The sequence below is a fragment of the Oncorhynchus mykiss genome, chromosome 20 (genome assembly GCF_057628025.1).
Source record: "Oncorhynchus mykiss isolate SJ-2025 chromosome 20, ASM5762802v1, whole genome shotgun sequence".
In the NCBI taxonomy this organism is placed as follows: Eukaryota; Metazoa; Chordata; class Actinopteri; order Salmoniformes; family Salmonidae; genus Oncorhynchus; species Oncorhynchus mykiss.
Genome location: NC_143041.1, coordinates 44,408,933 through 44,423,740, shown reverse-complemented (window position 1 = coordinate 44,423,740; position 14,808 = coordinate 44,408,933). Strand labels below are relative to the sequence as shown.

At 38.5% G+C, this 14,808-nt stretch overlaps 1 protein-coding gene across 4 annotated transcripts in view; it reads left to right on the top strand.

Moving 5' to 3' along the window:
• Positions 1–14,808, top strand: part of LOC100301650 (calcium-activated potassium channel subunit alpha-1a) — a 204,527-nt gene that overhangs the window by 143,030 nt on the left and 46,689 nt on the right. For 2 of the 4 annotated variants that reach the window (XM_090213112.1, XM_090213111.1), the window contains exon 18: positions 906–982. In XM_090213112.1, coding sequence (XP_090069238.1) covers positions 906–982 — 77 coding nt within the window. Of the gene's footprint in view, positions 1–905; positions 983–5,543; positions 5,553–10,860; positions 11,047–13,666; positions 13,700–14,808 lie in introns of all 4 variants that reach the window. The other 2 variants (XM_090213113.1, XM_090213114.1) reach the window with 2 other exon arrangements.

Genomic DNA, 14,808 nt, shown 5'->3' with positions numbered 1-14,808 from the left:
CCGAGATTGAACTCTTTGGCCTGAATGCCAAGTGTCACGTCTGGAGGAAACCTGGCACCATCCCTACGGGGAAGCTTGGTGGTGCATCATGCTGTACGGACATTTTTCAGTGGCAGGGAGTCAGGATTGAGGGAGAGATGAACGGAGCAAAGTACAGAGAGATCCTTGATGAAAAACTGCTCCAGAGTGCTCAGGACCTCAGACTAGGGCGAAGGTTCAATTTCCAACAGGACAACGACCCTAAGCACACAGCCAAAACAACGCAGGAGTGACTTCAGGACAAGTCTCTGAATGTCCTTGAGTGGCCCAGCCAGAGCCCGGACTTGAACCCAATCGAACATCTCTGGAGAGACTTGAAAATAGCTGTGCAGCAAAGTTCCCGTCCAACCTGACAGAACTTGAGAGGATCTGCAGAGAAGAATGGGAAAAACTCCGCAAATACAGGTGTGCCAAGCTTGTAGTGTCATACCCAAGAAGACTTGAATACTTATGTAAATGTGATATTTCACTTTTTTTTTTTTTTACACATATCAAACATTTCTAAAAACCTATTTTGCTTTGTCATTATGGGGTATTGTGATGTCATTATGGGGTATTGTGATGTCATTATGGGGTATTGTGATGTCATTATGGGGTATTGTGATGTCATTATGGGGTATTGTGTGTAGATTGATAAGGGAAATAACAAATTAATACATTTTAGAATAAGGTTGTAATGTAACAAAATGTGGAAAAAGTCAAAGGGTCTAAATACTCCCGAATGCCCTGTATGTGAAAGTATTTAATTGTTCTCTGTAGAAAAGACTCAGAAAGCCTCCAAATAGAGTTTGACATCAAATGATGTTAAATTAGTCTTGGACTTACTGATGGTTGGATACTAAAATGTGTCTGGGGTGTTTTCATAGGGCACTTTTCTACTGCAAAGCTTGCCACGATGACATCACAGATCCTAAAAGGATAAAGAAATGTGGATGCAAACGATGTAAGTATTTACTGTTCTTTAAAAATAATATTTATTGAGCGTTTTAATGCACAATATTTTAACACAGTGTATACTATACATGTACTATACTATATGTTTACTTGTTTACTATACTATATGTGTACTCTAGAAATACTATATGCGTGCTATATTATATGCGTACTATACTTTGTGTACTATAATATACATGTATTATACTATACTATATATGTACTATACATGTAATATACTATACTATATGTGTACTATGAAGGTACTCTACAATCGTATATGTGTACTATACCATACTATACATATAATATACTATGCTATACATGTACTATGCTATTGTACTATATGTGTACTATACTATATGTGCACTCTACAATACTATATGTGTACTATACTAACTGTATACTATACTATAAGTGTGCTATACTGTACGTGTACTCTACTATACTATATGTGTATGATACTAAATGTATACTATGCAATATGTGTGCTACGCTATACTATAGGTGTACTCTACTATATGTGTACTATACTATATTATATGTGTACTATACTATATGTGTACTATACTATGTGTATACTATACTATAGATGAGTGTTGACAGGAATTTGTTTACAGTCTAGGTTTAAGCAGAGCTAACATTAGCATAAACATTGTAGTGTCGTTGGCCCGTGTCCCAAATGGAGCCATATTCCCTTCACAGTGCACTACTTTGGGAAGTCGGTCAAAAGACGTGTAGTATATAGGGAAAAGAGGGTGTCATTGGGGATACAGACATTGTCCTGACATGACCTACATAGCCACTAAAACAGTTAAGTCCTTTATTGACAATTTACAGGATAAAACCAGTTAACCTCTGCATCAGTAGTGCACTATATGTAGTGCACTATATAAACCATAGGGTACAATTTGGAACAAACACTTATTCATATTTAATGTAGCAATCAATACATAATGATAATCAATACATGAATGTAGCAATCAATACATAATGATAATCAATACATGAATGTAGCAATCAATACATAATGATAATCAATACATGAATGTAGCAATCAATACATAATGATAATCAATACATAATGATAATGAATACATAAATGTAGCAATCAATACATACTGATAATCAATACATTAATGTAGCAATCACTACATAATGATAATCAATACATGAATGTAGCAATCAATACATAATGATAATCAATACATTAATGTAGCAATCAGTACATACTGATAATCAATACATTAATGTAGCAATCAATGCATAATGATAATCAATACATGAATGTAGCAATCAATACATAATGATAATCAATACATGAATGTAGCAATCAATACATAATGATAATCAATACATTAATGTAGCAATCAGTACATACTGATAATCAATACATTAATGTAGCAATCAATACATAATGATAATCAATACATTAATGTAGCAATCAATACACACTGATAATCAATACATTAATGTAGCAATCAATACATAATGATAATCAATACATTAATGTAGCAATCAATACATAATGATAATCAATACATTAATGTAGCAATCAATACATACTGATAATCAATACATTAATGTAGCAATCAATACATACTGATAGTCAATACATTAATGTAGCAATCAATACATAATGATAATCAATACATTAATGTAGCAATCAATACATAATGATAATCAATACATTAATGTAGCAATCAATACATAATGATAATCAATACATTAATGTAGCAATCAATACATAATGATAATCAATACATAATGATAATCAATACATAACGATAATCAATACATTAATGTAGCAATGAATACATAATGATAATCAATACATTAACGTAGCAATCAATACATCATGATAATCAATACATTAATGTAGCAATCAATACATAATGATAATCAATACATGAATGTAGCAATCAATACATAATGATAATCAATACATAATGATAATCAATACATTAATGTTGCAATCAATACATAATGATAATCAATACATTAATGTAGCAATCAATACATAATGATAATCAATACATTAATGTAGCAATCAATACATACTGATAATCAATACATAATGATAATCAATACATGAATGTAGCAATCAATACATAATGATAATCAATACATTAACGTAGCAATCAATACATAATGATAATCAATACATAATGATAATCAATACATAATGATAATCAATACATTAATGTAGCAATCAATACATAATGATAATCAATACATTAACATAGCAATCAATACATAATGATAATCAATACATTAATGTAGCAATCAATACATAATTTTAATCAATACATTAATGTAGCAATCAGTACATACTGATAATCAATACATTAATGTAGCAATCAATACATAATGATAATCAATACATAATGATAATCAATACATAATGATAATCAATACATTAATGTAGCAATCAATACATAATGATAATCAATATATAATGATAATCAATACATAATGATAATCAATACATAATGATAATCAATACATTAACGTAGCAATCAATACATAATGATAATCAATACATAATAATAATCAATACATAATGATAATCAATACATTAATGTAGCAATCAATACATAATGATAATCAATACATATGATAATCAATACATTAACGTAGCAATCAATACATAATGATAATCAATACATTAATGTAGCAATCAATACATAATGATAATCAATACATTAATGTAGCAATCAATACATAATGATAATCAATACATGAATGTAGCAATCAATACATAATGATAATCGATACATGAATGTAGCAATCAATACATAATGATAATCAATACATAAATGTAGCAATCAATACATAATGATAATCAATACATTAATGTAGCAATCAATACATAATGATAATCAATACATGAATGTAGCAATCAATACATAATGATAATCAATACATTAATGTAGCAATCAATGCATAATGATAATCAATACATAATGATAATCAATACATAATGATAATCAATACATTAATGTAGCAATCAATGCATAATGATAATCAATAGATTAATGTAGCAATCAATACATAATGATAATCAATACATTAATGTAGCAATCAATACATAATGATAATCATTACATTAATGTAGCAATCAATACATAATGATAATCAATACATAATGATAATCAATACATTAATGTAGCAATCAATACATAATGATAATCAATACATAATGATAATCAATACATAATGATAATCAATACATTAATGTAGCAATCAATACATAATGATAATCAATACATGAATGTAGCAATCAATACATAATGATAATCAATACATTAATGTAGCAATTAATGCATAATGATAATCAATACATAATGATAATCAATACATAATGATAATCAATACATTAATGTAGCAATCAATGCATAATGATAATCAATAGATTAATGTAGCAATCAATACATAATGATAATCAATACATTAATGTAGCAATCAATACATAATGATAATCATTACATTAATGTAGCAATCAATACATAATGATAATCAATACATAATGATAATCAATACATTAACGTAGCAATCAATACATAATGATAATCAATACATAATAATCAATACATAATGATAATCAATACATTAATTTAGCAATCAATACATAATGATAATCAATACATAATGATAATCAATACATTAACGTAGCAATCAATACATAATGATAATCAATACATTAATGTAGCAATCAATACATAATGATAATCAATACATTAATGTAGCAATCAATACATAATGATAATCAATACATGAATGTAGCAATCAATACATAATGATAATCAATACATAAATGTAGCAATCAATACATAATGATAATCAATACATTAATGTAGCAATCAATACATAATGATAATCAATACATGAATGTAGCAATCAATACATAATGATAATCAATACATTAATGTAGCAATCAATGCATAATGATAATCAATACATAATGATAATCAATACATAATGATAATCAATACATTAATGTAGCAATCAATGCATAATGATAATCAATAGATTAATGTAGCAATCAATACATAATGATAATCAATACATTAATGTAGCAATCAATACATAATGATAATCATTACATTAATGTAGCAATCAATACATAATGATAATCAATACATAATGATAATCAATACATTAATGTAGCAATCAATACATAATGATAATCAATACATAATGATAATCAATACATAATGATAATCAATACAGTGATGTTCTGATTTAAGAGCAAGAGGATAAAGCAGCATATACCCTGGTCCCAGATCTGTCATGTTTTGGCGTGACAATGATTATAGGAGTTGGCATAACAGTACAAACAGATCTGGGACCAGTCTCAACAGCAACGAAAACAGTTTTGATCTGTCTAACGTCTGTGTTAGGTTTCTCCTTTGGTGATTTCAAACAGGCTTATTCAACGGTGTGCCTGGACTGGAGACGCATGTCTTGCCTTTTATATGTTATGTCCATACCTATTGACCCCAACTCTTGATGTGTTCTCTTCCTGCTGCCTTGGAACATGAAACAATGTGTTAACGGTTCACTTATAGTGATCTATTGTGAGTGATATGGGTACCTTACCGTTCCCCTCCATAGTATGAATTAGATCTGTTATTGTTTAAATTACTGTCCATGTCGCATGTGGCGAAGGTCAATACTGCTGCCTGCCTGCCTCCTTTCTTCATATATCATGTGGCGAAGGTCAATACTGCTGCCTGCCTGCCTCCTTTCTTCATATATCATGTGGCGAAGGTCAATACTGCTGCCTGCCTGCGTCCTTTCTTCATATATCATGTGGCGAAGGTCAATACTGCTGCCTGCCTGCGTCCTTTCTTCATATATCATGTGGCGAAGGTCAATATTGCTGCCTGCGTCCTTTCTTCATATATCATGTGGCGAAGGTCAATACTGCTGCCTGCCTGCGTCCTTTCTTCATATATCATGTAGCGAAGGTCAATACTGCTGCCTGCCTGCGTCCTTTCTTCATATATCATGTGGCGAAGGTCAATACTGCTGCCTGCCTGCGTCCTTTCTTCATATATCATGTGGCGAAGGTCAATATTGCTGCCTGCGTCCTTTCTTCATATATCATGTGGCGAAGGTCAATACTGCTGCCTGCCTGCGTCCTTTCTTCATATATCATGTGGCGAAGGTCAATACTGCTGCCTGCCTGCGTCCTTTCTTCATATATCATGTGGCGAAGGTCAATACTGCTGCCTGCCTGCGTCCTTTCTTCATATATCATGTGGCGAAGGCCAATACTGCTGCCTGCCTGCGTCCTTTCTTCATATATCATGTGGCGAAGGTCAATACTGCTGCCTGCCTGCGTCCTTTCTTCATATATCATGTGGCGAAGGTCAATACTGCTGCCTGCCTGCGTCCTTTCTTCATATATCATGTGGAGAAGGTCAGTACTGCTGCCTGCCTGTGTCCTTTCTTCATAAGGACACAGGCAAAGGTCAACACTGCTGCCTGCCTGCGTTATTCATTCATATAGCATGTGTTGAAGGTCAATACTGCTACCTGCCTGCGCTCTTCATTCATTTCTCATTTGCACGCTTTACTCTCTGGTCAAGGAGAACATTGAACGCAGTCAAAAACCTAAGATAGAATGTACCACCCATATCTCTGGACTCAATTTCACTTGAAACAGTTACTGCAGACTACCACCAGATGTCCTCCTAACACTTCAACAATCTGGATGAGGTTAGAATGAGTCAATGGTTAGAACTCAGAAATGCTCAAAATAAATCAAAAGATACTGTGAAAGCAGCAAACATGATTGGATATTGAATATATAGGATATTGACTTAGTTGTTGGCCTTTATACAACGACCTGAATGCTGATTGGTTAAAACCAGATTCCACAAGTTACCACCGGCTAAATCTATGACGTTGGAATGCCTATTCACTCTGTTCCATCTGACTGAGCAATCCACTGTCTCATCAGCCCAGCCAGACAATTTATAAACTTTTTTTATATATATATTTCTTATTTTACCCCCTTTTCTCCCCAATTTCATGGTATCCAATTGTTAGTAATTACTATCTTGTCTCATCATTACAACTCCCGTGCGGGCTCAGGAGAGACGAAGGTTGAAAGCCCTGCTTCCTCCGAAACACAACCCAACCAAGCCACACTGCTTCTTAACACAGCGCGCTTCCAACCCGGAAGCCGGCATCACCAACGTGTTGGAGGAAACACCGTGCTACCTTGGTTAGCGTGCACTGCGCCCAGCCCTGCACAGGAGTCGCTGGTGCGCAATGAGACAAGGATATCCCTACTGGCCAAACCCTCCTTAACCCAGACGACGCTAGGCCAATTGTGCGTCGCCCCACAGACCTCCTGGTCGCGGCCCCGCTGCGACAGAGCCTGGGCGCGAACCCAGAGTCTCTGGTGGCACAGCTAGCGCTGCGTTGTGTTGCAGTGCCCTAGACCACTGCAAACTTGATCTCCGCTATAAAAAGCATCTCACATTTGTTTTAGGCCAGTTTTTAACAGCGGAGATTTGTAAACACATTGCTGTCTGTCTCTCAACATTGTTTCAATATTCAAATTCGATCTCCAACTGTCCCATAGTAATCAACATGTCGGGAGTCGGTACGAGACAGACAGACAGGCAACGTTTCTCAGCCAGTCTAAATCATGAATCAACTGGCATCATTTTTATGGATATATACAAAGAAATGTCAATAGAAAACAGGTAGAACTAAAAGAAGTGCAGCTAGTTTTCAGTCTTTCCAGCCTCAGTTTGAAGTGATCGTGTTAGCTGTGTTGTTGGCTAGCTCCTCTGAACAACAGTGTCCTGACGAGAGAGCACATTCTCTATGCCAGGTGAAAATCGCACCTCATTAGCCCGTTGTTATGGATGTATCCAAATAAACGTCACTAGAAAACAGTGTTGCAGTGGGTGATCTTTGCTGCAGTGGGTGATCTTTGCTGCAGTGGGTGATCTTTGCTGCAGTGAGTGATCTTTGCTGCAGTGGGTGATCTTTGCTGCAGTGAGTGATCTTTGGACTTTGGTCAAGTGATCGGGATAGATGGACACACTTTTACATTATGAATCCAAAAAAGTGAGGACTGCTTTACATACAACACTTTGAGTCAAACCGGTCCCATGCAGCCAGGAGACCGGTGCCCAGTCCCACGCTCTTACATGTGTACTGTACTGTATGTGGCTAAACATCTCATCCTGCGTCTACATCATGTGAACGTCTCTGTGGACAGATGCCAACATGAGGAAGATATAGCTAGCATCATAGGCTTCAGTGTAACACTGAGATTTCACAGAGCCGCTTTGCTTGGGTTGCCAAATGCTTACAGAGCATGTTCATCACGAAACCAGCTAACTGTTTTATTTAAACATTTACATGCTGACCACACTGCCCGCGTCACGTGCACGAGCGTTGCAAAAAAATACATGTACACATACATGTTAGTCAATCATTGCGCGCACACACTGCTTGTGCGCGTCAACGAGCGTCTGCGTAGCCAGGCGCTAAAATAGAACTTGATTCTATTTGTGACGATTGACGAGCAAGCAAGTCTCGCCTCTCCTATCTCCTCATTGATTTTTAGGAGCATGTAACCACGTGGGTGATTGAAAGATCAGTCCAGTTGGTGGTGGTAATGCACCTTAAAGTTGGTTGCCAACCGCCATATAAAGTCCACAGAAGAAGAAGCCTGTAGGAGGAGAAATTGCTAGAAACTAACTAGATTTACACTTTTATCTGTGGATAAATTCTCTGAGTGTATTTCAGCTAAAATAACAACCCCAATGTTTATATCCCAGGACAAATAAGCTAGCTACAGGAAGCTAGCAAGCTAAATTGCCATTAATGTTTAATACTTTTCAACCTGTCCCCAAATTAATATAGTTGGTTCAGAGTTCATTTTGATATTTCAACCTGCGTGTCCTGATCGCGTCTGGTGTGAGTGGACAAAATCAACATACGCTCGATGGTGCACATGGACAGACGCGCGCGAGCAGTCTGGTCACCAGGCTGCATATTATACCATGTGATTTACCTGTGGTGTAACTGTGATACGGTGCATCAGTACGAGACGTATGATGCACAGTAACCCAGCCTCTCACCTTTTATACAGGCACAGTAACCCAGTCACTCACCTTTTATACAGGCACAGTAACCCAGTCACTCACCTATTAGATGGGCACAGTAACCCAGTCACTCACCTATTAGATGGGTACAGTAACCCAGTCACTCACCTATTAGATGGGTACAGTAACCTAGTCACTCACCTATTAGATGGGCACAGTAACCCAGTCACTCACCTATTAGATGGGTACAGTAACCCAGTCACTCACCTTTTATACAGGCACAGTAACCCAGTCACTCACCTTTTATACAGGCGCAGTAACCCAGTCACTCACCTTTTATACAGGCACAGTAACCCAGTCACTCACCTTTTATACAGGCACAGTAACCCAGTCACTCACCTTTTATACAGGCACAGTAACCCAGCCTCTCACCTATTAGATGGGTACAGTAACCTAGTCACTCACCTATTAGATGGGCACAGTAACCCAGTCACTCACCTATTAGATGGGTACAGTAACCCAGTCACTCACCTTTTATACAGGCACAGTAACCCAGTCACTCACCTTTTATACAGGCACAGTAACCCAGTCACTCACCTTTTATACAGGCACAGTAACCCAGTCACTCACCTTCTATACAGGCACAGTAACCCAGTCACTCATATTTTATACAGGCACAGTAACCCAGTCACTCACCTTTTATACAGGTACAGTAACCCAGTCACTCACCTATTATACAGGTACAGTAACCCAGTCACTCACCTATTATACAGGTACAGTAACCCAGTCACTCACCTTTTATACAGGTACAGTAACCCAGTCACTCACCCATCAGATGGGTACAATAACCCAGTCACTCACCCATCAGATGGGTACAATAACCCAGTCACTCACCTTTTATACAGGTACAGTAACCCAGTCACTCACCCATCAGATGGGTACAATAACCCAGTCACTCACCCTTCAGATGGGTACAGTAACCCAGTCACTCACCCATCAGATGGGTACAGTAACCCAGTCACTCACCCATCAGATGGGTTCAGTAACCCAGTCACTCACCCATCAGACGGGTACAGTAACCCATTCACTCACCTATTAGATGGGTACAGTAACCCAGTCACTCACCCATCAGATGGGTACAGTAACCCAGTCACTCACTGTATCCACAGTAACCCAGTCACTCACCTTTTATACAGGTACAGTAACCCAGTCACTCACCTTTTATACAGGTACAGTAACCCAGTCACTCACCCATCAGATGGGTACAGTAACCCAGTCACTCACCCATCAGATGGGTACAGTAACCCAGTCACTCACCCATCAGATGGGTACAGTAATCCAGTCACTCACCCATCAGATGGGTACAGTAACCCAGCCTCTCACCCATTGTATCAGATGGGTACAGTCAAGCAGTGTTCCTGACAGTCTATTTAACCTGCTGACCCTTTGATATTAACGTCCTCTAGTCTGAGACGACAGCTCTACTGACTGAAGATCCTCCTTTTGTGTGCATACGAACACAAGTTTAGCATCATTGAATGTTTTCAAACTAAAGCCCTCGTTGAGATTTAGCTACATTGGTCTGTCTCAGATTGTAGAGTAGAAGTTGTACTAGTCAGTGACTTGGTATTTAGGGTCCGACTCGGCACCTGTTCCTTTTTGTTAGCGCCCCTCCCACGTCTCTCCCAATCCCCCCCCCCCTCACTAGGTTACAGAATAACCTTGCCTTGCCATTAACCTGCTTCCTTTCCTCCCCTTCCTCTCATCCTTCCATCTCTCCAACCGCCCAACCGTCCCATGACTGTAGCCAAGATGTCCGTCTACAAGAGAATGACGCTGGCATGTTGTTTTGATTGCGGCCGTTCAGAGCCTGACTGCTCTCGCATGTCAGCCAATGTGCATCACCATAGTAACGCGAAGGACACCCTTCAGCAGCGTGGCTTCCCTCTCTCTCCTGTCTCTCTTAATGATTGCTCGACCACTTTACGTGCCTGTAAGTTGTCAACGTGACACACACAGCGTGTGTCTTCCATGTGTGTGTGTGTGTGTGTGTCTGTGTGTGTGTTTGTGTGTGCATGAACATGCAATACAGAGTCTTTGGTTTGTGTGTTTTCTGTGGCGGTCAGAATGCATCAATAGTCTAATTGTCTATATATGTGAGTTTTGTTTAGCGACTGCTGTTGATGTTGTTGATTGATGTTGGAGATCAGTGTTATGATGATGTTGGTTATCCCGTCGTGTCTTTGTCCTGCTCCTAGTTGTCTTCCAGAGCATGCCATGTTAGTCTGGAATGTGTTTTAATGCTGTTTCGGTTATCCTTTAGTAAGTGACACATGATTTACCGTTTTATAGTTGGTTATTTAGTGGGTTTAAGGTACGTCTCTTATATTAGAAGAAAAACATGTTTATTGACCAAATTCTATATTTCTGTTAATGTTACAATGTTTTTTAGTGGACAAAATACCAATTCTGCTGGGCTTTATTATTTGTAATGTTCAGAATCTAATGTTATTGTAGTAGGGTTTCATACTACTGTAGCCCATGTGTTACCAACCGTAGGATTTTTACATTTTTTTACTAGTGACCTGAATCACCCTCCCTCAATTACAGTAGATGCTTGCAGATTCAAGGGGCTGTAAAGACAACACAGTTTGCCAAGAAACAAGTCCCTACAGACAGAAATACAGACATGGAGCCGAGGGGGGGGGGTCTCAGATAACTAAGGCATTTTGTATCTCCTCTGAGTGCGTCGGAGCATGACGTCATCAACCCACACTGGTGTATGTTGCGTGGCATGGGAAGAGCAGAATATGCAATGTGTTGGTACATGTTACTTTGAAACATAAAGTCAGTCCACATTTGTTTAATAAACAAACGTATTTATTTTTTAAAATCAAAAGCAGATAGTCTAGTCTCTGGGGGCTGTCCTCTCCCCTCAGCTGCAGCATGTCTTCCAGCTAGGGCTGTTGTGGATGTGACTAGCTGGCTAGCCGTAGTCTGGCTGCATGGCTAAGTTAGCAGAGAATGCTCCAGAGTCGCTGTCTACACGGAGTGCTGAACGCTGAGAGCAGGGCCTCATGCGGGCTGACATGAAAATTATGTTTGCATTTTCATTTTGAGAGTGTTACCAGTTGTCATGAAACTCAGGGTGACAGTTCCTAACCCCAGGCCTCCCAGAGCCTCTCCCCTCCTCTCCCTCTCTCGCTCACTCTCGCTCCATCTCTCTCTCCATTTCTCTCTCTCTCACTCTATCACTCTCTCCATTTCTCTCTCTCTCTCGCTTCATCTCTCTCTCCATTTCTCTCTCTCTCTCACTCTATCGCTCTCTCCATTTCTCTCTCTCTCCCGCTCCATCGCTCTCCCCATCTCTCTCTCTCTCTCTTCTTCGGGTGGCAGGTAGCGTAGCGGTTAAGCGCGTTGGGCCAGTAACCAAAAGGTTGCTGGTTAGACTCCCCGGGGCGGCAAGGTAAAACAATCTGCCATTCCTCCCTTGTGCAATTCAGTTAACCGTCAACAACTGCTCCTTAGGTGCTGTGGATGTCGATTAAGGCTGTCCCCCTACACCTCTCTGATTCAGAGGATTTGGGTTAAATGTGAAAGACACTTTTCGGTTCACTGCATTCAGAACTGACTAGGTGTCCCTCTTTTCATTCTCTTGTTGTGGGACAGATGCTAGCCTGTTAGTTCTGTGCCGGCCAATCGCAGGCGACAGATGCCAGGACCAGCATGCTCCCTGGTTGAACATGTCCCCTCACTGTCCTGCCATTAGCTAAAAAACCTGAGCGTTATGTTGTACTCTACAGGGGTCCAATAGGTAAGGTATTGTTGAATATGTTGGACTCTACAGGGGTCCAATAGGTAAGGTATTGTTGAATATGTTGGACTCTACAGGGGTCCAATAGGTAAGGCATTGATGAATATGTTGGACTCTACAGGGGTCCAATAGGTAAGGCATTGATGAATATGTTGGACTCTACAGGGGTCCAATAGGTAAGGCATTGATGAATATGTTGGACTCTACAGGGGTCCAAAAGCTGACTTAAAGAAAGTAAATCATGTGGAATCTGGGATACTCTTTGTCATGGGGAGTGGGGAAACCTACTTCCCCAAAACCTTTCCTTGGTAAATATCCTGTTCTATAGGTCTCCATCACAATGTATGAGGTACTGTATGTGTCAGTAACAATAAGGTTTATCATGTTAAGTTAACCATTCATAATTTCAGCTCCCTTGACCAAGGAAGTATCACAGTCTGACTTCATTATTAAACCTTTGTGGGGTGCGGGTTTGGGGGCGCATCTCCTAACGTCTTGGGGATCTGGAAACATTTTGAATACTGAAGTCAATCTGGTGAGATCTGGCTAAGCTGACGGCCTCACCGCAAGTCATTGAAACATCCTTATTTTTTTACTAACCAATTGTTATTTTCCATTGCTTGGTCCATTTTGTCTTCAAGGCACACCTCAGTTCAGAAGTGCCTTAAAGAGATTGAACCCAACAGCAGCTTTATAACTGACATTATAACCTTCCGTTATACCCTGTATTATCAGGCTATATAATTTGCGCTCATTGCAACAACCCTGTAACTTTTCATTGTCTTTGCATCTTTCTCAGCAAAAAATAACTATAACGGATATATCAAATCAAGTAAGTTTTGATTTCCATGTATGTTTTTGTTATTAAATTTGTTTCTTAACGTCGTTAACCCTCCTCTCAGTCCCCTGTCCATTCCCTGCCTACATCTTTCTGACTGTGTCTATCTAACTCTCCATATTTTCCTGTTTGCTCGTCAGCAGGTTTGGGGTCATTTCAGTTAAATAATTCTTTCAGGAAGTAAACTGAATTTCCAATTCCAGTTTTCCTAAATTTCTTTGAGAAAAAAAAAATCCAATTGGAATTTCTGTTTACTTCCTGAATTGACATAATTTGAAAATAATTGACCTCAACCCAGCTCGCCAGTAGCTGTGTTTCACTGCTCAATAATCCCACATCCTCCAACCACTGACGTTGAAAAAGACACGGTCTATTACTGGACTGGTCTGTGTGTCTTTAGGAGGGAGGTTAGTGTATGTCTGATGTTGCCCTGTGACAGAAAATACTGTATAGTAGGCTGTCATGGTACGTGAGGCAAATTAACTACGTATGTCTTTCATGATAACATTACATTTTTATAACACAGAACGATGTGTGTTTTTCACTTTTATCCCAGTACTTTATGTTTCAGTGAGTATTCGTTTTAATTTGAGCAGTAGATGGTGCTACTGCTCTAAGGTAGTGTATCTCTGGATATTAGTGCTAAGATCACTGCACTGTAGAGTAAAGCGCTGTAGTTCTCAGATAACAGTTATGTCTGGTGAATCAAACGGGTACCAAAACTAACCAAACAGCTACCAAAACCAATCAAACAGGTACCAAAACCAATCAAGCAGCTACCAAAACCAATCAAACAGGTACCAAAACCAATCAAACAGGTACCAAAACCAATCAAACAGCTACCAAAACCAATCAAACAGGTACCAAAACCAATCAAACAGGTACCAAAACCAACCAAACAGGTACCAAAACCAATCAAACAGGTACCAAAACCAATCAAACAGGTACCAAAACCAATCAAACAGCTATCAGAACCAATCAAACAGGTACCAAAACCAATCAAACAGGTACCAAAACCAATCAAACAGCTACCAAAACCAATCAAACAGGTACCAAAACCAATCAAACAGGTACCAAAACCAATCAAACAGGTACCAAAACCA